The sequence below is a fragment of the Trichosurus vulpecula genome, chromosome 1 (assembly GCF_011100635.1).
Source record: "Trichosurus vulpecula isolate mTriVul1 chromosome 1, mTriVul1.pri, whole genome shotgun sequence".
Classification (NCBI taxonomy): Eukaryota; Metazoa; Chordata; class Mammalia; order Diprotodontia; family Phalangeridae; genus Trichosurus; species Trichosurus vulpecula.
The window spans coordinates 566,495,446-566,522,565 of NC_050573.1; the positions used below are offsets into that span (position 1 = coordinate 566,495,446).

Sequence of the window (27,120 nt, forward strand, 5' to 3'; positions counted from 1 at the left end):
CTGGTCCCAATCCCTATTAAGTGCAAGGGATTATAAGAAGTAGTGGGGTTACAAAAAAATTAAATAGAACTCTCTCCTGTCCATAAAGATCTTATACTCTATTAAGAGGATTCAATATATATAACAATTAGTATGACACATGGTTGAATGGAAGGGCAAAGGAGAAAACTAGATGAAGTTTTATGAGAAATTTGTGAAGACACACATTTTTGTTCTGGGGTAGGTGAAATGGAGAAAGGGGGATGAAGCAGGGAAGCCTTCATGGAGGAGGCAGTATCTAAGTGAGTCCTGGAGGAAGAGAATTTCAATAATAGGTAGGAAAATGCATTGTAGGCATAGGCGAGAGGATGACTCATAAAAGGAATGGAGAAAAAACTGATGTTGTGCCAATAAACCTATTACCACTGTTACTTTACTGACGATTCTTTAATGAAACAATCAGGCTATCACTTAAAAATCACAATTCTAATGCTTAGCAGGTATTTAAATTTGTTTTTTTCTTGAAAACATTTTAAATTGTTTAGGTCTAATCTTTCCCTTCCATCCTGGTCAAAGAGGCCTGTTTCCAGCAACCCAATGATGGTCCTAACCTTCACAATTGAGGCACATTTTGGCCAACAGAGGACTCGTGGTAGAAGGACTACACTTCATTTAAAGAACGGCATTGGACTCATCTGTTTTGTTTAGCACGTTCTTGACATAGTGACAACAAAAGCATGGGGTTTATGGTTAAGGGAGTTTGGTTTGATTGATTTTATTCAGCTTTATTATTTATATTTTATCTTTTTTTGTACCCATGCCCAGAAAATGTCAAGATTGGTAACATTTTAGGAAATGAAAAAAAATCTGAAAGAAGTTTAAATATGGCTAAATTCCTTATTGTTCTGCTTGTAGACACCTATAATTTATTTTTAAATGATGTACATTAATGATAGGGAGAGAGCCAGAAACTATGAAAGCTCCCTCCAACAGCTCTGGCAATGAACTCCCTATCCTGACCTAAAATACTGTAGTATTTCAGTTTTAGGCCTCTCTCAAACAGAACCTGCCAATCATATAAAACTATGAAGTATTTTAATGGGATGGATAAAACTGTAACTAATATTCCCCCTACATTTTCAAATCACCATGTTATAAAGTTTAGCCACAAAATACCCAGAGAATTCTCAAAACATATTTTCTGGTATAAAAACTTCACCAATTTTACATCCAGAAAGATAAAAAGAAGCCATTTAATTTTTTGTGATATGAAAGAAGAAAAAAAAATGTAATTTTAAAGAAAAATGATAAATCTTTCCATTTTGAGAAAACTAAGTCATTACGTAGCATTGTGGCACGCATGGTCTATTTGGCAGCCTGGTCCTAAAAATCTGAACAATTTTGTTAAGTATTAATGATACTTTTCTGATTTGTGGTACTGATTTGTAATTCTAATAGTATGGGGAACTCCAGGTGTGGAACGTCTTTCGACCAGCACAGATCAATGACCTCTCAGTACTTACAGGCTTAGAGAGTTGCTTGAGACACTAAGAGGCTAAGTGACTTGGCCCACTGTCACAGAGCCATTTTATTTAGGAGGTCATGATGCCCTTCACATGACACCTAACATGGCCTAAATTACTGATGTGCCTCAAAAAAAGGTTTTCTCCCCAAAGTTCCTCTTGGATAAATTCTGCAGCAGGCCTTCATCATCTTAGGTCTGGGTTATCACAATGGCCTTTTGGTTGGCTGCCTTGCCTCCAGTCTCACTCCACTCTATCATCCCCAACCTCACGACCAAAATGACCTTCCTAAAGTCAAGGTCTGACCTTATCGCCATCCCAGCCCATTCAAAAAACTCCAGTGGGCCCCTATCACCTCCAGAATCAGATATAAAACTTTCTGTTTGACTTCTAAAGTCCTTCATAACCTTTCTAGTTTTCTTACATTTTACTCCCTTCCATGAACTCGGTGATCCAATGACATGGGCCTGTTCGCTCTTCCTGTAACACGAAATACTTCATCTCCTGACTGACCATTTTCACTGGCTTTCCCCCCGTCCCTGGAATCCTCTCCCTCTTCACGTTCTCTCCCTCAGCTCCTGGGCTTTAACCCTGGCTAAAGAAGCCTTTCCTGACTATCCCTAATGCTAGTGCCTTCCCTATGCTGATTATCTCCAATTTATTCCCTGCTCGCATGTTGTCTTCCCCATTAGAATGTGAACTCCCTGAGAGCAGGGACTGTCTTTCACCTTTCTTTCTATCGCCATCACTTAACATAGTGCCTGGCACACGTAAGTGCCTAATAAACGCTTGCTGACTATCATAAAACCAAATGTATTTCTCTAGGTACTGAAGAAAAATTTCATGCACTTTTTAAAAAAGAAGCTATATTGAAAGTGAAACTCAATCAACAACTTGTTGGAACTAATTGAACAGCTGAATTCAAAAAGTGGTTCAACGTCAGTTTGGAAGAAGTTCTATCATGGCGCAACCTACGCACCTGAAGCTGGCCCATCTGCCATTCTCATCAGCGATTCGGGTAACAGGCAGATGGCATGCTTATCCAATCTGCAAGTGACCTAACGTTAGGAGAAATGAGCATCACACTGGATGATAGAGTCAGGATCAAAAAAATCCCAACAGATTAGGAGGCTGGGCCAATGCAGTAAAAGAAAAAAGTAAGACTAATGGAGAGTTGTATAGTTTAACTTCCCAAGAACAAAATGAGGAAAGCATAGAGAGATATCGATTTGTCTATGAACAGCTTGATGTGGCAGCTGAAAACAAACAAGCCAAAAACTGAGATCTTGGGCTCCATTAATAGAGACTGCGGAGACGCAGGTACTGCAGTACTCCGCCGAGCATCTGAAGCACTGAATTCTAAGAGGTCACAAAGAGTGGAGCACTGGGAGTGCTGGGACTGGGACTAGGAGAACAATGGGAAGAGCACTTGGATCTAATTCCTGTCTCTGTATTCTCAGTACCTATATTATCTTGGGCAAATGACAAATCTCCCTGGGCCTCAGTTTCCTCATACGTGAAACTAAGGAGTTGGACTAGATGGCCTCTGAGTTTCCTTCCAGCTCTAGTTCTGCGATCCCATGGTATACACCATACAAAGATTAGTTGAAGGCACCATGGATGTTCAGACTGGAGAAGAGAAGACTCATCTGATGGACTATTGTGCGAAGTATTAGACTACTCGCAAGAGTCCTGGCTCAAGAAGGCACAATTGGAAGAAACAGGTAAAAGTGGCAAAGAAACAACTCTAGGCTTGATGTAGTGGAAAAGCTGTCCAAAGAGTGGAATGGATTTCCCCAGGAGGTAGAAAAGTTCCCCCTAACTAGAAGTCTTCAAGGAAAATCTGGATAACCACTTGCTGAGTATGCTTGTTCACATATGGACTGAAATAGACGGCAACTTCCAAATCTAAGATTCTGTCATCTGCCAAGAGTTGGAAACTGAAGCCATAGAACTTGGATAAGGGTGTGAGGGGAGAATTTCTAATGGTGCAAACAAACATTTTAATAAAAATCTTCAGAGTAAATTTATAGTCACCTAAAAAGTTATCCATGGATTCTCCTTTCTGTTCTCCAATGGCATTATCTTCATTTGAAAGGATTTGGGGTTCCCTTCGTGGAAAATTGGTATTTTTCTTATTATAGCCAGTAGATTCTGCTGAAAAAGAAAGCCTGCATTTCTTACTTTTTCGCCGATGACTTTGTTTGGAGAAAGTGATTTTACTGGCTGCTGAATCATCATCTGAAGATGAAAAATCCTTTATATTCTGAGAGTCACCTTCTAGATGTGCTGAATCTTGCTGCCTTCTTTCCAGCTCGTCATGAAGGCTCAATTTCCTTCCTCTATTTGGTTTAAACTTAACAGAATTAATTGTTCTCTTTTTCATCCTCGATTCTGCGGACATCTCAATATCATCTGATTCATCACTAATATCGCTTACGCTTTTCCTTCCCTTTATAGATTTTTGGACAATATTCTGCGGATGATTTATTTTTTTGTAAGCTGAATAATTTACACTGAAGCCAAATTTCTTGGAACCTGAGTAATGGTCAATGCTTGTGGCCATTTTAAAGGGGTTTTCTGTTTTGGAATTTTCAGATACATTAAAGACTTGCTCACTATTCTCAGGGAAGAGCAATCTTTCAGTTGTAAACTGTGTTGGAAAGATGACATCACTAGCATCTGAACTGTCTTCTGCCTCTGTGGTCTCAGGTGAAGCACAGAGCTGCGGATCTTTACTTTTTAAGTCCCTTTCACTATCAGAACCAGAAGAAACATTGCATTTTAGAGTCTCTGTCCTCCTTTGACATTTAAATTTTTCTTTTTGTTTCAGGTTGCTGGTTATTTTCTGATGCAACAAAGTATTGCCAGGGCCCTGACCATTCTGACAGTCATTAACCCTGTTATCTTTTGCTTCTGCTAGATGGAACAAAGATTGATCATCATTAGAATCAACATTTTCATCACTATCCTCAAATAAACCACTTTTTTCCTCAAAAAACTTAGAGAAACCACACTGAAGTAAAGTAAGCTGTCCTGGAGAAACTGTAGTATTATTTTTATCAGAAATTTTGTTTTTAGCAGTTTTTGTTCTTGAGCTTCCCACAGATTCCTCATCACTGAAGTCACAGTAGAGATCAAATACTTCTTTTTCTACCACTTCCCCAGACTGTCCTTGTTTGTCACGTTCTTGACATTCGGGATCTGCAGTCTAAATCATAAAAGAAAAAAAAGAAGAAAAATGGAAACACCCGGGGACAAAACATTCCAATTCATCATCGTTATCAATGGCTATTTCCTCTTGAGAATCTATTGATTCTCAACACCAACACACGGTCTGCTCCTATACATAGGGTATTTTGAGGTTTACTAACTTTTATTTTACTAAAGGAAGCACTTGGTCAAGTAACAGCAGCAGTGGAACTCAGGGCTTATTTACAAATAAGTTAGTCTCAATTTTATTAACATGACACGGAAAGACTTAAAAGTGTCTGTCATCTTACTGATGTGGGTATTCCCTCCAGTGATTCGTATCAGTACCCATCCATGACAACCCATCCTTGGCAACCCTTGTTCACAGACTCTCACAAATTCACCCAATGTGCTGAGGAGCCTCACAGTTTCTCTTGACATTGGGTATGGTGTAAGAGGAGGCAGGGTGGTGCAGTGGAAAGAGTGTTGGACCTGAGGTCAAAGTACTGAGTCTGAATCCTGGCTCTGCTCTTTATCACCTGTATGATTAATGATGAGTCACTTAACCTCTCTAGGTCTCAGTTTACTCGAAAGAGGAGGTTAAATTAGAGTCTCCTAGATCCCTTCTATTCCTAGGGCTATGACACTATGATCCATCTATTAGAGAGACTTATGTTGATGTAAAATTTATAATCTTTTCATACGACTTAACAGATGGAAAAGCCAACTAAAACCTAAGTTAAATGCTGGTAGATAGAATATATGTGAATGTCAGCGAAACACTTTCATTTGCCTAACAAATCAAGATTTTGGAAAATGAAACTTTAAAAATGCATTATTCCAGCCTAGTCTTCTGGTTTTTTAGATGAAACAGCACTTAAATTAAGGCACACTTAATTATTTATAGGGAAAATCCACAGCAGAGGGACCAATCCTTCAAAGTCAAAGATCTCAATCTAAAGAGCTGGAAATATATAATATTCAGAGGTTAACGTAATTTGGAAGAAATTTCTAGGCGAGCTTTCAAGCATCAAATATTCACAAATTATAACAGTTTATAAGCCAAAACCATCAAAGCACAAATAATGGTGGAAATTTGGTTAAAAATAAGAATAAGACCCAGGGATTCCTCTTAGCCACCATTAGTAAATGAAATCTAAAGATGTTAGGAAGTACGTTCTGCAACAAGTTTAAATCCAAAATTCTATCATATCATTGGTAAAGCTTTCAGTCAGTAGCAAAGCATGCCTTACTGACAGATAAAACAGAATTAAAGATATTTTCTGTACCAGAACACTCACAAGAATTTAATATTTATACAGAGTCATGGACAGAGAATCACAAAGGACTCAAGAGGTCATCCAGTCTAATTTCCTCATTTTGGAGCTAAGAAAATAGAGGACAAAGGAAATTAAGTGACTTGTTAAAAGTAACAGTCTCTCAGTATCAGAGGTAGGATTTGAACCCAGGTCCTGGGACTCCAGTGCTCTTCCCACTATACCATATTCTTATTGTTATTACCTAATTATGCTTCTATAAACATCTATGTTTCACAGGCTCCATCCCAAATATTGAATCCATTTACAAACATCAATTTGTCATGAATTACAAATAGAAATTTCCTTTTTGGACAGCACTTGGAAATCTTATGCATTTTAATTTCATTTAAACTTTAAGGATAAATTATCATTGCTACATGAATGTCCCAGTAATGGGGATGGTAATTTTCTATGAAAGCGCTGTCACTGGATCAGAATAATTACTTTAATATATGAGACTCAAAGCAAAAGAAATGGTTTGGTTCAGAGACAATATTGATTTCATTTCAATTTAGAAAATATATGTCAGCTTCTAGTTTGAACTGATTTGCTAGATTTTTCAAAAATTTTGTTTCAATTCATATTTCAATAAAAAAAGGATCTTCAGGTTTGGTAGTGATTCAAATAAGCACAGTCCAAAATTTAATTTGAGGTTCATCGTTTGATTCAAAGCCCTGCTATAAATGCATTTAGCTCAAAGGGAACAGAAAGTCGGTGTTAATGACAAAGTCTTACTAAGGTTTTTGTCACAATATTTCTCTAATTTTTTCTGGAATAAACCTCAAACGGTATTTTAATTTTCTCACCAACAGGAAAGATTTTTCTTGGCACACATAAACATAAAAGAGAGGGAAAAAGAAAAATCTCTAGCCACATACATTGATGTATTCTGGGGCACGAACCCAAAGAATACTCACCATTTCTAATTTGTGTGCTGGAGGTCCTTCTTTCAACCATGTAGTGGCTGTCATGACCCCTGCTTCCACTTGGCCTTCCCTCTACAACAGCAACAAAAGAGAATGCAAATCACTTAGAGAAAGCTATGCAAACTATGCAATAAAAACAACCAGGTCAACAACAGAGCGGGTTTGCTAATTCTCAGACTTGAGACAGAGAAACTCAGTGAGTCTGCCTGTCCTCTCAACATTCTTCTTCGGTTTGCAAATTACATTGCAAACATACCATGTTTTTAGACACTTTTAGCTTTGTTATCTTAAAACTTTTACTTTTCAGACAGTAACACTAAAAGCATTATGGAATTACCTGAGTGAAACATATTAATGTATAGCCATGTAGAATGAATAGTTACATATAACTTAAAAGGTAATATAATTTAATGCCTGCGTATAAGACAATTACTGTCCCTACAAGAATCTTAATTATAAGCACTACTTGAACAGCAGTCTTGGGAAAATGATCAGCTCGCTAAAAGGTCCACAGGGCAGGTGGGCCACACTAAGTGAAACAGTTGGGCACCTTGTGAGAGAGGCAGGAGGCAGCACGTGCTGGGCAATCTGAACCACTGTCATCACCACCTCCTTTGAGACTGTGATACAGATAGCCCAGGACCCTGAACCCAAGTGCCTCGGAATTAGCAAAGCTTACTGTCCAATGCCCACAGCCACCACCCTTTAAGCCTCGTAATTACTTCTGCAGTTGCTAGAGATATTTACTGAAGACCCAGAAAAGAAAATTCTTATCACCAAAGTCCCTGGAACTGCCAAATGATTTAATATCAGAAACTGCTATGACTTTATAAGGGGCGATGACATCAAAAAAGAAGTATTATTGTCTGCTTTGCCACTGCACCAAAGGACCACGGGAATTTCACATCTGACCTGTAGGGGAAACCTTCCCTATGTTTTGCATTGCCCATTAGAATGTGAGCTCCATCAGTGTGGGCACTGCCTTAATTTGTATCCACAATGCTTTGCACTTAGTAAACGCTTGATTCATTCCTTCATTCAGTTTAGGTTTTAGGGTGATAGAATCAAGATAAATAGAACTGGAAAAGGCTATAGAGCAGGGTTTTACTTATTTGTTTTTTGCATCATGGACTACTTTGGCAGTCTGGTGAAGCCTACCGACCCCACCGGAATAATGTTTTTAAATGCATAAAATAAAATATATAGGATTGCAAAGGAAAATAATTATACCAAACTTCATTTATCAATTTTTTTTAAAAAAACTAGTTTTGAAACCAAAAGCTCTAAGTTCAAATCCCAGTTCTTCCACTTATTATCTGTGAATCTTAGGTAAGTGGCTTAACCTCTCTGGGCCTTTGTTTCCTCCTCTGTAAAAGAAGAGTGTCAGACTAGGTGACCTCTAAGATTGATAACTTTATAATCCTTTGATCCTAATCTAAACCCCTCAACTTATACAAGAAGTGAAACTCAGAGAGTTTAAGTGACTTGACTAAGGTCATACAGCTAGTAAGCAGCAGAGGCAGGATTCAAAACTAATTATTTAGTCTAGACATGACCATGAATAATAATTTTCCAGAGACTGTGATCTACTGTCATGGTCTTTATGAATCTAGAGTGTCAAAAAAAATCTAGATCGTCACCTTCATGCCAGTACGTGGCACGAGTGTAGGGCTTTTGTGGTTGAGTCGTTTATGTTACCACTGGTGATAATTAATTTGGTGGCTTCCATGTTTCTGTGTCTCACAAGTATGACCAGAAAAGGACATGAACTGGTCCTGTAATAAAAGCAAGGGATAAAAGTTTAAGGGCTGCACTGGTATACTGACAATGCCAAAAGGCCTACAGCAAACTGGACAGATCCCCTCTGGGAGATTTATGGGAGAACATGAGCATTAATCACACAGTATGAGGAGTTATAGATGAGCTGCAAACTCTACTGATGGAGCAAGTATCCGTATTGATAAAATTACGGACAGCTTGAAGGACTAGACAATATGGGATTAGGCAGATGACTGAAAATAAATTAGTTTTTAATTAGAACCACTGCATCAAAATAACCTCAGTGTTACTACACACATAAAAGCTAAGTCAGTCACTCACTTGCATTTATTAAAGTGCCAGCTATGTGTGAGGCACCGTGCTTGGTGCTGGAGAGAGAACAAGGAGTGAACACAATATCTGCTCGTCGGAGCTTATGCTGTCATGGGGGGGACGTGAAGTGCACATATAAACATGCAAAGTAAATATAATGTGGAAAATAGAAGTTGGGGGATTAGGAAAGGCTTCGTGAAGAAGAAGATGGTGCTTGAGCTACGTTTTAAAGGAAGAGAAGGACTCTATAAGGCAGAGGCATGGAGGAGCACCTTCCAGGCACGTGGGACAGTTATTGTAAAAACACAGAGATGGAAGACGGAATGTTGTGGGTACCAAATAGATAGAAGGCCAGTTTGGCTGGATTACAGATTGTGGGAGGTAGAGTAATGTGCAACGAGTCTGGAAAGACAAGTGGGGGCCAGTTGTAAGGGGTTTTAAAAATCTAACAGAGGAGGTTATATTTGATACTAGAAGCAATAGGAAGCCACTAGAGTTGATAACTACTTGATAGATTTTGATAGACTAATAGACAGACATATCTTTACAGCTATAGCTGCGAGTCATCAGAAAAGAAATGTTAATTACCCCAAGAGAACAGGTGAAGTCACCAATAAAGAAAATGTAGATGGTGAAGGAGAGAGCATTCAGGAATACTCACAGTTAAGGGGTATGGCATGGATAATGAACTAGCACAAAAGGAGCCATCACACAAGGAGGAGGTAAACCAGGAGAAATTAGTGTCACAAAAACCCAGAGAAGAGAGTATCAAGGACAGAAGATGATCAAGAATGTTAAATGTAGCAGACAGGTAGAGAAGGATGAGGACTGAGACAAAAACATCAGATTTGGCAATTAATCAATCACTGGTAATTTTGGAGAGTGGTTCCAGTTGAGTTATGAGGATGGGAAACAGACTACAAAGGGTTAAAGAGTGAGTGGGAGGACAGGGAGTGGTTATAACCTCTGAATTTCTGAACTGAGACAATTTCTCAGAAAAAATATTTAGCTGCCATTCAGGTTCCTAGTTTATCAAATCTATCTCCTTTCCCTTTTTAGAGGAGAGAAAGCAGAGATAATGAGTACATAAAGCTTTTTTCAAGGAATTTGGAAGAAAAAAGGGAAAGCAACACAGCATAATTGCCTCAGGGGTTGGTAGAATCTGGTAAAGATTTTTTTTTTTAATTTAAAGAATAGAGGAGGACAGGCATATTTGAAGACCATAGGGAAAGAATCAATACACAAGGAGAAGCTGAAGAGACTTGGGTAGAGGAGAGGGAAGATTACTCATGATGCGATCTGTTGGAGAATGCTGGAGGGGACTGAATCAAGTGTATATGTGGAAGGGCTGAGGAAAGGCCACCTCTATGTCAGGGGGAAAGGAGGGGAGAATGGCGAATGCTGTCACAGGGTCCTGGGATGAAGAGAAGGGGGAGTTCATATTGAACGACTTCAATTTCTCAATACAGTATGAGACAAAGACTTCAAATGCAAGAAGTGGGGAAGAGGCATGAGAGACCTCAATGAAGAAGGAAGAAAAGGTTTGTAATAGCTTCCATAGGGAGCGGGGCAACAAATCAGAGCGGAAGAAAAGGACTGTGTTACTGCAGGGAAGACTCTAGATGTTTGAGGAACATGACTTTGTCATGCATGCATTGCAAATTCTGGCTTCCACCAGCTTCTTCAGTAGCTCATGGATAAAAGTGGAAAAGGTAGATGGGGAGAGCAATCCAGGGCTGAGATTTGAGAAGCAATTAAGCAGTGATCAGACAAGGGTGCCAGGGATTGAAAGAAGTCAAAATAGACTGGAGAGGAAGCAGTCAGAGAAGGGGTTATGCTTTGAGAATCTAGTGAAGGGTAAAGGGACTGACAGTCTCAATGAGGAGGATGAATAAATTTAGGAAGAGTGAGGCAGAGGGACAGGTGGAATGAGAAAAGATTGTGATCTGATGGGGGAATATCAGATTTTCTAGTTAGGGAAGTAGAAAACTTGTAGGCAATGGTAAAGAACTAATGTGTAACCATCCCTACGTATGACTTATACAAAATGAAGGAGTAGGTCATAGAAGCAGAGGCATTTGGAAGTTAGGGAGCTTGAGAGAACATCAAAGTAATGAATTACCCTCATATAAAGACAGGAGAGGAAGACGGTGAGCCAGAGGCTGAACTCCCTGTGAAAAGAGGGAGAATGACTTGGGGGTCAGTATCCAACAGCCACCGTAATTTAGACTGGGGGTAAAATTTTTATTGAGTGGACCTCAAAGGAGCAAAGGTTGCCGAGACAGAAGTACAATAAAAGCATAATATTTTAAAATAGGCTTAGTATAAGCAAAATGATTAAAAAGTATTATCCCAGCCCTCCCTGATCACTCTGGTGATATACTTTCTATACATACTTTCTATAATATTTGGAGCTTGATGCTCCATATTGTGATTTACCATTTTAAGGTTCTCTAATGAGATTATAAGGTTTCATAATTGCAAAAACTTTTAAATTCTTAGTACCGGGGACAGTGACCAATAAAAAGTAGGCAAAAATAAATATCTTGACCAATTATCATGACAAATTACCTGAAGGATTTGCCAACCATTAGTTGTGTGACTTTGGGCAAGTCTGCCCTTCTGGGTCTTAGCTGCCTCATTTGTCAAGAAAGGGGATTAGATGAGGTGTTACTTAAGGCTGTAACCAACTAACTATAAACATTCTATGAGTCTATGAATCATTTTGTCCTTCCCAATATCTATTATAGAATACTTAAGTCGAAGAACTTAAATTTCTTGTGTAATGAAAAATTTTAAGACTTTTTTTTGGACGATACGAAAATGTTCCATTTAAAGAACAAGAAACATCTGTATGCTGAAGATGAACATAACTGGAAGAGTCTGAAAACTGGTGTGGAATTTTTATTGGGAACAGCAAACAAAAATCTCCATGACACATGAGACAGCATCTCAGGGAGTATTTGGTAACTTTTAATCAAAACACATTTTATATTTCTGTTTATTTGTGGAGGACATTTTTTTTCCTAAAATTTCAGCAGCTGTTTCCAAAATAATACACCTCCCTTTGTCAGTGTGGAAATGGCTTTGAGGGGGAAAGGAGTCACATGGTCAGGCCTGTGTGTGGATGGGGGTAGGGGAGCTTTATGAATGTATATGAAAAAAAGCTGTTTAAAGGCACAAGGCTTCATTTTTCAAAAGTCTGATTGCAGCTCTCTAAAAATGTAAATTCTAAGAGTCTTGTGATATATTTTGCCAAAAAAACCCAACCCAACTGCAATTTCCTCAAGATCTAGAAAGGCATATTCATTTATATTTCATAGTGCACAAATGGGGGAAAAAAACAAATGATTGCTGAAAACCTCACTGAAAAGGCCAAAAGAACATTTCACACCTCCAGTATATCCCTTGTAAGACAGGACCCTTGAGACCTTAGTTTGAAGAGGTTGTGGATCCCAAAAAGTTCTCCTTGGTGTTCTCTTGATCCTTGAACTGCTTCAAAATACCGCTTGGCATTTTCACTCCCAACCACCACACAGTGTAGTTGCTAAAACAGAAAAATACATGATATTTCAGAAGGGTTTGATCCAACAACATGTCAGAATTTCCTGGCATTATCAGTATATACACAGTTTTAGGTGGAGTAGACAGAAACTCCTTAGGGAGGCAATTTTGTTTTAATTTCCCGGGAAGATGCTGCCATCGTGGAGAAATAATCATCTGATTGGTTTTATTGAAGACCAAATACAAAGCAGCTTTATACTTTTTATCTGTTTTCTACCTGTTACCTGCAAAGTGCAGTCAATCATTTCTCTCTTTTACATGAAAAGAGTAAATTTCTATGCACTTTTACCCTGTAGTAGTTCTAAAGAAATGCTACAATAGGTACTACTAAAAACTGACCCAATTAGTTCGTACATCACCAAATGACAAGTTTGAATTGATGATGTGATGATCACAACAGGAAATAACAATGATCATGATGGCACTGAGAACTAAAAGCAATTTCCCTCCTGGAAACAAAGCATATCTGAAACAGGGGTAACTTTTTATTTTTATTTTTTTTTAAATTTCTTTATTTATTTTTAGTTTACCACACATGGTTCTACATAGTTTTGAGTTCCAGATTTTCTCCCCTCCCTCCCCAAGACGGCATGGAATCTCATATAACTGTCATGTATAACTTAGCACTGAATTAATTTATGCACTAGTCAAGTTGTGGAGAAGAATTTTGACCAATGGAATGAATCATGAGAAAGAAGAATCAGAACCAAAAAAAAAAAAAAAACCCAAAAACAAAAACAAAAGAGAAGCAGAAAAGGCGAGCATGTAGTGTGCCTCAGTCTGTATTCAAACTTCGCAGTTCTTTGTCTGGATGAAGATAGCATTCTCCATCGTGAGTCCCCTGGAGTTGTCCTTGCCCCTTAGGTTGCTGAGAAAAGCGCAGTATGTCAGGGTTGGTCCTCACGGAATCCACATATCTGTGGCTGTGCACAACATTCAACTGGCTCTGCTCCGCTCACTCAGCATTATGTTGTGTAGGTTTTTCCAGGTTGTTACGAAGTCTGCATCATCCCCATTTCTTATGGCACAATAGTATTCCATCACCTTCATATACCACAGCTTGTTCAGCCATTCCCCAATTGATGGACATCCCTTTGATTTCCAATTCTTGGCTACCACAAAAAGAGCTGCTATAAATATCCATGTACATATGGGTCCTTTTCCCGCTTGTGTGATTTCTTTGGGATACAACCCTAGAAGTGGTATTGCTGGGTCAAAGGGTATGAACATATCTACAGCCTTTGGGCATAGATCCAAATTGCTCTCCAAAATGGCTGGATCAGCTCACAACTCCACCAGCAATGCAACAATGTTCCAATTTCCCCACATCCTTTCCAGCATTTATCATTATTTGTAATGGAGATAAACTAGATGCATTCCCAATAAGATCAGGGGTTAAACAAGGATGTCCATTATCACCCCTATTATTCAATTTGGTACTAGAAACATTAGCTGTAGCAATAAGAGAAGAAAAAGAAATTGAAGGAATTAGAATAGGAAAGGAAGAAACTAAATTATCACTTTTTGCAGAAGATATGATGATTTATCTAGAGAATCCTAGAGAATCAAGTAAAAAACTACTTGAAATAATAAACAACTTTAGCAAAGTTGCAGGATATAAAATAAACCCACATAAATCCTCAGCATTCCTATACATTACTGACAAAGCCCAACAGCAAGAGATAGAAAGAGAAATTCCATTCAAAGTTACTGAAGGCACTATAAAATATTTGGGAATCTATTTGCCAAGACAAACCCAGGGCCTATATGAACATAACTATGAAACACTTTTCACGCGAATAAAATCAGATCTAAATAAATGGAGAAATATCAGTTGCTCATGGTTAGGCCGAGCTAATATAATAAAAATGACAATTCTACCTAAATTAATCTATCTATTCAGTGCCATACCAATCGAACTACCAAAAAATTTTTTTACTGAGCTGGACAAAATAATAACAAAATTCATTTGGAAAAACAAGAGGTCTAGAGTATCTAGGATGTTAATGAAAAGACATGCTAGAGATGGTGGTTTAGCCACACCAGATATTAAACTGTACTACACAGCAGCAGTCATCAAAACTGCCTGGTACTGGTTAAGAAACAGGGGTGTGGATCAGTGGAATAGGATAGGTACACAAGCAGGTGAAATCAACAAGTTTAGCAATCTACTCTTTGATAAACCCAAAGAAGCCAGTTTCTGGGCTAATAATTCACTATTTCACAAAAACTGTTGGGAAAATTGGAAAATGGTAGGGCAAAAACTGGGCATAGACCAATATCTTACACCATATACCAAAATAAAGTCAAAATGGGTTCATGATTTAGGAGTAAAAGTTGATACTCTAAGTAATTTGGGAAAGCAAGGAATAGTTTACTTATCAGATTTGTGGAAAAGTAAAGAATTCATGACCCAACAAGAGATAGAGAGCATTACAAAATGCAAAATGGATAATTTTGATTATGTCAAATTGAAATGTTTTTGTACAAAAAAAGCCAATGCAACAAGAATTAGGAGGGAAGCAGAAAATTGGGAGAAAATCTTTGCAACTAGTATCTCTGATAAAGGCCTCATCTCTAAAATATACAGGAAGCTGAGCCAAATATATAGGAATACAAGCCATTCCCCAATTGAGAAATGGTCAAAGGATATGAACAGGCAGTTTTCAGAGGAAGAAATTAAAGCTATCTACAGGCATATGGAAAAATGCTCTGGATCGCTGCTGATTAGAGAAATGCAAATCAAAACAACTCTTAGATACCACATCTCTCCTGTCAGATTGGCTAAAATAACAAATCAGGAGAATGATAAATGCTGGAAAGGATGTGGGGAAATTGGAACATTGTTGCATTGCTGGTGGAGTTGCGAGCTGATCCAGCCATTTTGGAGGGCGGTGTTGAACTATGCCCAAAGGGCTATAGAAATGTTCATACCCTTTGACCCAGTAATACCACTTCTAGGGTTGTATCCCAAAGAAGTCACGCAAGCGGGAAAAGGACCCATATGTACAAGGATATTTATAGCAGTTCTCTTTGTGGTAGCCAAGAATTGGAAAGAAAATACTACTTTAAAAATTAGATTGGAGCAAGTGGAAGCTAGTGACTTTATGACAAATCAAGATATTATAAAACAGAACCAAAGGAATGAAAAAATGGAAGATAATGTGAAATATCTCATTGGAAAAACCACTGACCTGGAAAATAGATTCAGGAGAGATAATTTAAAAATTACTGGACTACCTGAAAGCCATGATCAAAAAAAGAGCCTAGACATCATCTTTCAAGAAATTATCAAGGAGAACTGCCCTGATATTCTAGAGCCACAGGGCAAAATAGAAATTGAAAGAATACACCAATCGCCTCCTCAAATAAATCCCAAAAAGAAATCTCCCAGGAATATTGTCGCCAAATTCCAGAGCTCCGAGATCAATGAGAAAATACTGCAAGCAGCCAGAAAGAAACAATTTGAGTATTGTGGAAACCCAATCAGAATAACCCAAGATCTGGCAGCCTCTACATTAAGAGATCGAAGGGCTTGGAATACGATATTCCGGAGGTCAATGGAGCTAGGATTAAAACCTAGAATCACCTACCCAGCAAAACTGAGTATCATGCTCCAAGGCAAAATATGGACTTTCAATAAAATAGAGGACTTTCAAGCTTTCTCAGTGAAAAGACCAGAACTGAATAGAAAATTTGACTTTCAAACACAAGAATCAAGGGAAGCATGAAAAGGTAATCAAGAAAAAGAACAAGAAAAAGAAATTGCAAGGGACTTACTAAAGGTGAACTGTTTTGTTGACATTCCTACATGGAAAGATGATGTGTATGATTCATGAGACCTCAGTATTAGGGTAGCTGAAGGGAATATGCATACATATATGTTTATGTATATATATGGGTGAATGTGTATGTATGTATATATCTATGTGTGTATGTGTGTGTATGTGTGTGTGTATATATATATATATATATATATATATATATATATATATGTAGAGAGAGAGAGAGAGAGAGAGAGAGAGAGAGAGAGAGAGAGAGAGGGAGGGAGAGGGAGAGAGGGAGAGAGCAGACACAGGGTGAGTTGAAGATGAAGAGAAGATATCTAAAAGAAATAAAATCAAATTAAGGGATGAGAGAGGAACATACTGAGAGAGGGAGATAAGGAGAGATAGAATGGGATGGATTATCTCCCATAAAGGTGGCAAGAGGAAGCAGTTCTGTGGGAGGACGGGAGAGGGCGGATGAGGGGGGAATGAGTGAACATTGCTCTCATCAGATTTGGCCTAAGGAGGGAATACCATACATACCCAATTGGGAATCTTACCCCACAGGAAAGAAGAGGGAAGAAGATAAAAAAAAATGGGGGGGATGATGGAGAGGAGGGCAGATGGGGGTGGAGGGAGTCAAAAACAAACACTTTCGAAAGGGGATAGGGTCAAGGGAGAAAATTCAATAAAGGGGGATGGGTTGGGAAGGAGCAAAATATAGTGAGTCTTTCACAACATGAGTATTGTGGAAGGGTTATACATAATGATACACATGTGGCCTATGTTGAATTGTTTGACTTCTTAGGGAGGGTGGGTGGGAAGGGAAGAGGGGGGAGAATTTGGAACTCAAAGTTTTAAAAACAGATGTTCAAAAACAAACAAAAATGTTTTTGCATGCAACAAGAAAATAAGATACACAGGCAATGGGGGGTAAAAATTTATCTTGCCCTACAAGAAAGGAAGGGAAAAGGGGATGGGAGGGGAGTGGGGTGACAGAGGGGAGCGCTGACTAGGGAACAGGGCAACCAGAATATACGCCATCTTGGAGTGGGGGGGAGGGTAGAAATGGGGAGAAAATTTGTAATCCAAACTCTTGTGAAAATCAATGCTGAAAACTAAATATGTTAGATAAATTTAAAAAAAACTAAAAAAAAAAAAAAAAGAAATGAGGAAACTAAGGCAAACAGGGTTAGATGACTTTCCCAAGGGCACACAGCTAGTGTCTGAGGCCAGATTTGAGCTTGGGAAGATGAGTCTTCCTGACTCCAGGCCCAGTGCTGTATCCACTGCACCACCTAGCTGCACCTAACTTCAACATAATTGTTCGTTGGAAACCCAAAGAAATACATACTGTTCTTCATGTGGAAGAGGACATGTTAACAGCCAGTCAGGGAATTTACTGAGCACCTCCAACATGCTGAAAGCTGTAGACTAAATGCTATGTGAACAGCTATGACTGACAAAACTAACCAAAGTGCACTGGAGTCTTTCTGATACTATGAATTTGCCAGATTTCGGGTCTCTTTTAGCATGATTGTGAAAATAAACAGTAAAACAGTTTATTTTATAGGTCATAAGGAAACGGCAAGAGAAGATGCCAGTATTAAGATAATCAATCACACCATTTGAAAAAGACTTAGTCTTAATAAATTGCTCTGGAAAGCCAAGCTTATTCCTTGTCAGTTCAACTGTTAAATTCTTTGAGGTAAGCCACAAAGTCTGGAGACTACAAGTGTGTACCCCAGAAATACTAAACTACTCTGTGCTTTTTTACTCCATTTGTTGTTATTAGTGGCTTCATTACACACTTCTAGTCTCCTAGCCCAGATTAAAAAGTATCTGAGCACAAGGAAATCTTGTCCCCAAAGCAAGTCCTGAATTTTCAAGGGCAAAATTCCACCAGCAAAGTTCCATTATAAAATTTATACTGTGACATTTTGTGACCAAATTTTCCAATCTGAGAACCAGGCTGAGAATAAGTAATATACGCATTTTAGAAACCAAATGGACAGGAAGAGTAAAGTAGTAATTGGAAAGGGGGTCATTTTCGGGCATATAATTTGTTCTTGGCATTAGACAATACTAAATGTGCCTATAAAAAGCTCGAGAAAAAGGAAGAGTAAATTAGGCAAGGGAAGGAATGTTCATAATGGCAAAGATTAAGGAAAGATAGTAAACATTAGAAGCATGAATTATCCTTTAGTGTTATACTGACTAGGCTCCTCTAAACATCTTAATAATTAACTTAGTTAAGAAATTATGTGGGAATACTGGGAGACTGAAGTCAGAGGTATCCTAAAAAGCATATTTCCCAAAAAACAATAAACCTCCAAATGCAGGAAAAAAAACCACAAAAAGCCCAAGAAACAAAACAAAAACCAGTGATGGAAGAAGAATATTTAAAGAAGTTACCACCAGGTAATTCTTGCAGAAAAAAGAAAAAGAAAAACAACTCAAAACTGAAGACCAGTTCAATGGGCAAAACGGAAACGACTGAAAACATCATGAAGTGATCCCACAAAGGGAATGACACAAGGGAGATGTAACGCCAATGTTACTAGCAGCTGCTGGAGGGGTGTAAGGCCAGTAACACCTGCACACAGAAGGCTGCCAGCACAGATTCTTTGATCTGCTTTTCTAAGCAAAGCAACTTTAAGTGCTTCACAATCTCAGTTTAATTAAACTGATATATATTATAAATATATGTGATATATGATATATGATAAATATATCATTCACTTAGTTCAGGGGGAAAAGATCAGCCACCTGAACTTTGAGGTAAATACAAACACAGACAATATAAACAGAGCAAATAACACAATTCAACAGCCAGGTTTTGTCTGATCAAGACATCACATACAGTTACCAAAAAGAGAAGCACCAACATCTGGATTTTTTCAACGCTGGGGGGCTCTTAACAACAGCTGCCCAGAATCTCCTCTAGTCGAATCACAGAACACTCTTCCAGTGAGAGAGAGCCCCAAACAAAATGCTCACCTAGGGCCCGAAGGCTTCATGCCTAACCAGCAAAAGGGTGTGGGCCTGGGGCTTCACACCTAGTTAGTAAAAGGGTATGGACCTGGGGCTTTGTACCTAGTAAGACTTAATCAAAGGCACTTGATTACTTTAGCATTATAAAAGAGAAAACAGTAAAAAATCCCACCTTAATTACCAATATAGGACATCAGAATCTGTAAGACAGGGCTGTGCATATTGCTATTAATATCCAGTAGGAGGGAGGCAATGGTTTGAGACCCTAGAAAGAATTCTGTAGAAAGCCACAGGTTCAAAGAGGGATTGGCATGATATCAAAAGGGCCAAGTTATGAGGCAAAAAACCAAGTAATGGGATTGAGACTTCAAGTCTCCAATTACAGAACACTTCCTCCTGCACCTGACTGTTTCCACTGATAATTAATACTCCTGGTAATAAATTCTTGAGCATCTCAGAAAGGAAAAGCAGACAGAAAAAAGGATGAATGAAAACAATACTTCTTGGAAATAGACATTATAAATGAATATCACTGGAATAGAAGAATACATAAAGTGGAAAGGAGTAGGAGACTGAGGATTAGGTACCTTATATGCTTATCTATACTAGGAAAAGGAAGAGTAAAAAAACAGGAGAGAGAAAAAGAGAAAGAATAATAACAAAATTAACTCAAGTAATCTGAGATTGGGCAGATCTGTTGGAAGAGGGACTAAGTTGGAGGAAACCAAGTCAGAATGATGCACACATAATAAACCATAGAGACTAAAGGCTGACTTAAGGGAAGTGGAAAATATGTATGTGCACACCTGCCTATGTAATGAAAGAAAACACAAACTTAACAGTTATAACTCCAAGTATAGATGGATTAAATTCCTTTCCCAAAAATAAAGAGAATGGAGAAATGGATTTTTGAAAAATGTGCTACATAAAAGAATCAAATTTAAAAGACAAATACATATAGAATGCAAATGAGATAGTGAAACAAATTCAGTATGTTTTAGGCAACTCTGAAGGCGGCAAAATTTCAGATATCACTACAACAAAAATTATTGTCAAAAGAGAAAACAAACTATGTTATGCTGAAAACCATCGCAAACAATAAAAATAGCCACACTAAGTATAAATGCACCAAATGGCACAGTGGCAAAGGCTTTAAAACAAAAGCTACTTGAACTGCAAAAAGACTATGATAGAAATAGTCTGGAGACTGTGTTATTCTCTTATAACTGGATAAGGGCAAGAGAAAGACAAAAAGTTCATTTAATACAGTCAATCTTCAACATTCGTGTGTTTAGCTTTTGTAACATCAAGCATCTGCATAGTTTTATCAGTAACTTCATCTTCACTTTTGCGTTGGCAACCACATACATTCAAGGCTACACGCAGAGGAGAAAAAGAACGAAAGGCACGTTGCGCACAAGTTTGCAGACTGGCTGGTAACCCACTAGATGCTCCATTAGCCTTATCCACCCTACTCCCCATGCATTCACTGCCTTTAAAACTTGAGTTTTGTGTTGTGATTATGCCTCCAAGGCAGAGCACAAGTCCTTTGGGCTCTAAGCCCAAGTGTGCAAAGTCAGTGATATGGCTTAGTGAGGAAATAAACGTGTTAGATAAACTTCTTGCCAGAATGTCTGCAGCTGCTGTTGGCCTAATCAACTAGCTGATTAGAGACACAGAGGCTGCTAACCCCACCATCAACTGCAGCCTCAACTTGCCTCTGCTAGGCTCCCATACTCTGAGACCCTTAAGGATCTCAAACGGTGCATGAAGCAGATGTCACTGATAGGTAATTTCAGCCTGGTTCATCCTTCATGATCTCCAATGCCACCCACTAGCCGTGAAGGGCAAGATGTTGGAGGTGATGTCAAGACCTCAACTAAAGTCCCAGCAACCTTCCCCTGGGTTTTCAGAGGGCAGCTAAGGTAGAGAGGTTTATGGCAGAAAAGTATACAGTAAAACACCCTCACACTGCCATCTGACACAGTGGAAGGTAAGATTCAGGTTGGAAATTGTTTTAGTTTTAGGAATTTTATTTGCTTTAAAGTATTTATTGTACTGTAGGTTTCCTGTGTTACAAAAAGTAAATATTGCCTGAAATCAATGCTTTTTTTTTAGCTGAGACATTAGCACAAAAGGTCCCAGGATTCTAGGGAATTACTGGTGAGAAAAAATGTTTCACATTTTATTTTGTGTTTTACATTTTATTTTGTGTATTGCATTTTATGGTTACTATATTAGCAAAAGTGTGCATTTATCAGAATTAACATTTTGTTATAAAGAACTGTATTCAGAAAAGTATATTTTCAGTAATCTAGCAAAAGATTCGTGTTTTTGGTGATCACGGTAACCAAATCCTGTATTTCCGCTACACTCAATGTATCAACATTTGCATTTCAGACTTTCACCCTATTTTCTAGGAATATTACCCCGACAAGAGTTGAGGACTGAATGTATATCTGAAAGCTTATATTAACAAGGTGGGACAAAAAGATTAAGGAACTGATAAATTTTAAGAGAATAGAAAATAAATAAGCAATGCTAAAACAAGTATAAAATAAATCTTCAAAATTAGAAAACAGGGAAATTTGAAAATAAAATAACTACAAAATAGGCAAATAAAACCAATAGCTGTTTTTAAAAGAGAAGCAAAGTAGATAAATTATTAGCATACCTGAGAAATGGACAAAAAATCAAATTATTAAAATACAAAAGTTAATGAAATGAATTTACAATAAGAGAGGAAGTAAAGTTAATTAGAAATTATATGCCAGTAAAACAGGATATTTTCAAAGGAAGTAGAACATCTAGTTTTTAAAAAGGGGGAAAATATTTTTAAAAACTAACAAAATATGAAATAGGTTTTAAACAAAAATAAAGTGAGCAAGCCATAAATGAACTAGCAAAAGGGGAAAAAAACACCAAACCTGACACCTTGGCCAGATGGCTTTAAAAGTGAATTCACTGCATCAAACATTTAAAGAACAATCAACACCCAAGGCAAAAAAAATATTTTAAAAATAAGGTCAAGTCACTCCATTAACCTCCTTTTGTGAGGCAAAAATGTTACTGAAACCCAAATAAGAGAAATAATAGAGAAAAAGAACTACAGGATAATCTCACTAATTGATGAAAATATATTAAATGAAATTCTCACTAGAGACTAGTAGAAAATATTCATGCCAGTGATGCCAGAGTAACCTTAATTAAGAAAACAATTGGCATATAAACAGATAATAACAAAACCATATAATTATTTCCAAAAAGGAAAATTACTTGAAAAAATACAGTACTCATTTATATTAGAAGCTCTAAGAAGCCAGGCCAAGGCCCTTCTTTAATATGATTAAAAATATATATTTAATACCAAAAGCTAGCATTGCTCACAATGCAAAAACTCTAGAATGTTTTTCAGTAAGAACAGTGATGTCCCTACATCTCCTCTGAAAAGTGATACAGATTTAGAAATATTATGTAAGGCAATAAGATAACAAATACAAAACTGAAAGTACAAAGATGAACAAAGAGGAAACAAAATTCTATTTATTTGCAGATGACATGATATATTTCAAAAACCCCAAAGAATCAATGAAGAAACTGATTTTATTCAATAAAGCAGCTGGATGCAAAAAAAAAAAACACCCCACACACACACACACTACAAAATCCAGCATTTCTACAAAATACTAACAAAAATCAGAAAGAAAACGTAAAAAGATAAATTCCATTCAAAATGACTACGAAATGCATAAAACATCTAGGAATTAACTTGTCAAGATCTATGCAAGACATATAATACAACTACAAAGCACTTTTTACAGACAAAACAATAACAAAGTTTATATAGAAGAACAAACTGTGTGGAGTTCTCAAGAGAAATAACGAGAAAAGAAACTAAGAGGGCACAATATCACCAGACAAAAACCGCTGGGACAAATGGAAAATAATCTGGCAGAAATCAGGTCTGACTCACCATCTCACACCATAAACCAAGATGAAGTCCAAATAGGCACTTAACCTAAGATATAAAAGGTCAAGTCTTAAACAAATCAGAAGAACAAGAAAAAAAGGGTACATGACCAGACAAGGGGTAGAGGAGACATCAACAGAGGTTTTGCACAAAGAAAAATCAGTGAGGCTAAAATTATGTGGAAACAATTCACTGGAGAAAAATATATCTGTAGCAAGTTTCTGTCATAAAGTTCTCATATTCAAGTATAAGGAAGTGTTTCAAATACCTAAGAATAAAAGCCATGTCACAATAGACAAACGGCCAAATAATATGAACAGCCAGTTCCTGGAGAAAGAAGTCCAAATAACAGACAACCCACCTTAAAATGCTCCAAATCATTAGTAGAGACAGGAAAATTAAAATAACTCTAAGGATCTATAGCCCACCTATCACACTGGCAAAAAGGACAAAATAGAAAATAAAATTGTTAGAAAGCTGCAGGAAAACACACAGACTAATGTGCTATCATTGGTGGAAATGTGAATTGTTCCAGTCATTCTGGAAAGCAATTTAGAACTATGTGCAAAATGTGACCAAATCATACATACTCTTTGAGTCACCAATACCACATCAGGCCCATTCCCATCCCCCCTCCCCCCCAAAAAAAACAAAGTGAAAGGAAAGGGACCCATATGTCCAAAAATGTTTACAGCAGCTCCTTTTGTTATAGCAAAAAGCCAGAAACTACGAAACTAATATGATGCTCATCAATTGGGGAATGACTGAACAACTTATGGCATATTAAGGTAATGGAACATAATTAGGCCACAAGAACTAATGAAAGGGAGAGTTTCAGAGAACCTGGGAAGACTTGTATGAACAACTGCAGGGTAAAGTGATCGGAACCAGCAGAACAATTTATGTGATAACAACAACAGTTTAAAGAAAAACCATTTTGAAAGACTTAAGAAGCTCTGATTAATCAATGACCAACCCTGATTCTAGAGGACCGATGATGAACCATGCTACCCATCTCCTGATGAAGAGGTGATGGACTCAAGAAGCTGAATGAGACATACACTTTCAGAAATGGCTAGTGTAAGAATGTTTGTTGACTTTGCCTATTTGTTAAAAGAGTTTCATTTTTTCCTTTTATTTTTTTTTCAATTTTTGGGGAAACAGGATTAGGATTAACATTTATTGCCCCTTTCCCTTCAAAAAAAAAAGGAAAGAAAAAGAAAGGTGGGATATTGAAGGGTTTTTTTTTAAATGTATGGCAGGGAACATAAAGTCAGATAAGTGGGAGAATTCTAAAAGTGAAATGTCAAAGTTATTATGTAAAATGAAAAGAAGCTGTATGTAAAATAAATTTTCAGTTTCATATATATTCTTCTTTTGCTGTTCTACTTTGAATATGAAAATGCATGTTTTATTTATTGTTTAAGTTCAGAATTTAGCATTTTTTTAAAAAAAGGTATCTAATGGAATTAAAGATTTTATTATTTGTTCTCAAAGATCAACTGATTTTTAAAATTAAAATTATATAATTATCATGTTATATATACTATAACTAACATAGTATATACAACAGAGATAGACATGATTAATATATTAACATGTATTATATTATAGTAATATGATAAATATATAAAATTAAAATTATAACAATGAACCATCTCCTCCAAGTTAGCCTCAGTTGTATGAAAAACTAAGGAATTTCTTAGTGAAACAAAGTAGAATTTAATGCCCTAAAGGCTCACTCTGACAAGAACTTGAAATGACACTCTTGTGAGAAAAGAACAAAATATAAGGAGTCAAGAAATCTGGTGCTGCTAGCTCTCTTTGTGGTGGCAAAGAATTGGAAAATAAGGAGATGCTCATCAATTGGGAAATGGTTGAATAAGCTGTGATATATGATTGTAACGGAGTACAACTGTGCTGTGAAAAATGGCAAAGAGGATGATTTCAGAAAAAACTGGTAAGACAAAGTGAAGTGAGCAGACCCAGGAGAATACAACACACGGTAACAGCAATAACGTAATGACAATCAACTGTGACAAACTTAGCTGCTCTGATCAATACGATGACCCACAACAATTCCGCAGGACTCGTAATCAAAAACGCTGTCAATCTCTGAGTGCAAAATGAAGCATATTTTTTTCACTTTATTTCTCTTCCAACCCTAATATTTTATCACTTTGTCATGGGAGACTGACCAGTAAGAGATCAGTCCTAGAAGCATTTGTGTGTGCTGGATGAAATGGGATGCAGGGACCCTGTCCTCCGATTCAGAGCATGTACAAGTAGTTCTGGTGTCTTATGATTTTCCAGTCTGATAACCAGATGACGAAGAAACAGCCTTCTAATTGGCTTCTGAATCGGAACTGCACATGCATACAAAGGTTCCAGTAGTTCAACCTTATACTTTCCCCTTCCTAACTTCCAAAGTTTACCTGTAAAAGTTGGGGATGGAGGGTGGGAAATAGCCTGACCTGTTAATCTGTGTATTCATTTTGAAAGTAGTTCTTAGATTTGACTACCAACTCAATCTGTATTTTTATGTGTAAGTTTTATATTACAGCTAAAATAACGAAAATGTGTTTCCTATTACTATCTAAATATTCTCTGCTAAAAGGCAATTTCTTCTAAATCATCAGATAAAAGAAAATTCAAATTTTACCTGCTTGTATACCTGACGTAAATACATGATCTCTTCCACAGTTCCTAAGGATATCAGCCTAAACACTTTCACATCCCGGCACTGCCCAATCCTATATGCTCTGCAGAAAGCAAACACGAAAACAAATTAACTGAAAGAGCTTTATGTTGGGAGGCAATATGTAGCTCTATGGTAGTTTAAGGACTCAAAATCTTGATGTATTTTTAATCTGTCATCACCATTTCTGAAGGTGTCCCTGACCTTCCAATACCCAACATGCTATCATTTAAAACAATGAGTGAAAAAGGAAGAATAAAAAACCATTCAGAAAAAATAACCATCATCAACTAAGCCCAATTATAAGTGATGTTCTATATCCACAGATCCTCCTCCTCTGGAAAGAATGAAGGAAAATGCTTTCTTGCCCACTCTCTTCTTGAGGCCCAAGCTTGGTCATTATAATTAATAAGTTAATTTTTAAAAAAAGCATTTGTTATGTCTTTACTTTGTTCCAGGCACTATGCTAGAACCTGGAAATACAAAAACAAAGAGGAGTTCCTGCCCTCAAAGAGCTTACAAGCTAAGGGAAGACAATACCTCTCCGTGGGTAGTGTTTTAGAGTGGTAGTTCACAAGGAGAGTGAGCAGAGGCAGATGGCAATCCCTGCCATGTCCTTTCCAGGAATGGCATCATTAACGGTACAGCTGACAGAACCAGAGGCAGAAAGGAGGATGGGGAAGGAAGAGAATACATGGCACAAAGATGGGCAGAGAGCAGCTGCTTGGCAGGTCTGGGCTAAGGTAGTTATGGAGAATGAGTCTGTTTATAATTTTACAATGTTTCAGTTTATAGGTCATTGCCTATACTGTTTTCCTGGCTCTGCTTACTTCATTTGATATCATTGAAGTCTTTTTCATGTTTCTTTCTCGATGTTCATCATGCCTGTCATTTCTTAGAGCATGATAACATTCCATAACATTCATGTACCATAATGTTTTTAGCCATTCCCCAATCAAAGGCCATCTACTTTGTTTCCAGGTCTGTGCTACTACAAAAAGCTGCTATGAATTTTTTTTTATATATGGAGCCTTTCTTTTTTGTTAATGACTTATCTCCTTGGGGTACAGGCCTGTTAGTCATGTAATTTGTTTTTT

At 37.4% G+C, this 27,120-nt stretch overlaps 1 protein-coding gene across 3 annotated transcripts in view; it reads right to left on the reverse strand.

Annotated features, from left to right (window-relative positions):
- The window catches only part of ERCC6L2 (ERCC excision repair 6 like 2), a 219,408-nt gene that overhangs the window by 100,294 nt on the left and 91,994 nt on the right, over nt 1–27,120 (reverse strand). For all 3 annotated transcript variants that reach the window (XM_036741900.1, XM_036741899.1, XM_036741901.1), the window contains exons 13-16: nt 25,988–26,087; nt 12,425–12,577; nt 6,931–7,011; nt 3,540–4,713 (exon numbers count right to left, since the gene is read on the reverse strand). In XM_036741900.1, the coding sequence (XP_036597795.1) occupies nt 3,540–4,713; nt 6,931–7,011; nt 12,425–12,577; nt 25,988–26,087 (1,508 nt within the window). The remainder of the gene's footprint in view (nt 1–3,539; nt 4,714–6,930; nt 7,012–12,424; nt 12,578–25,987; nt 26,088–27,120) is intronic.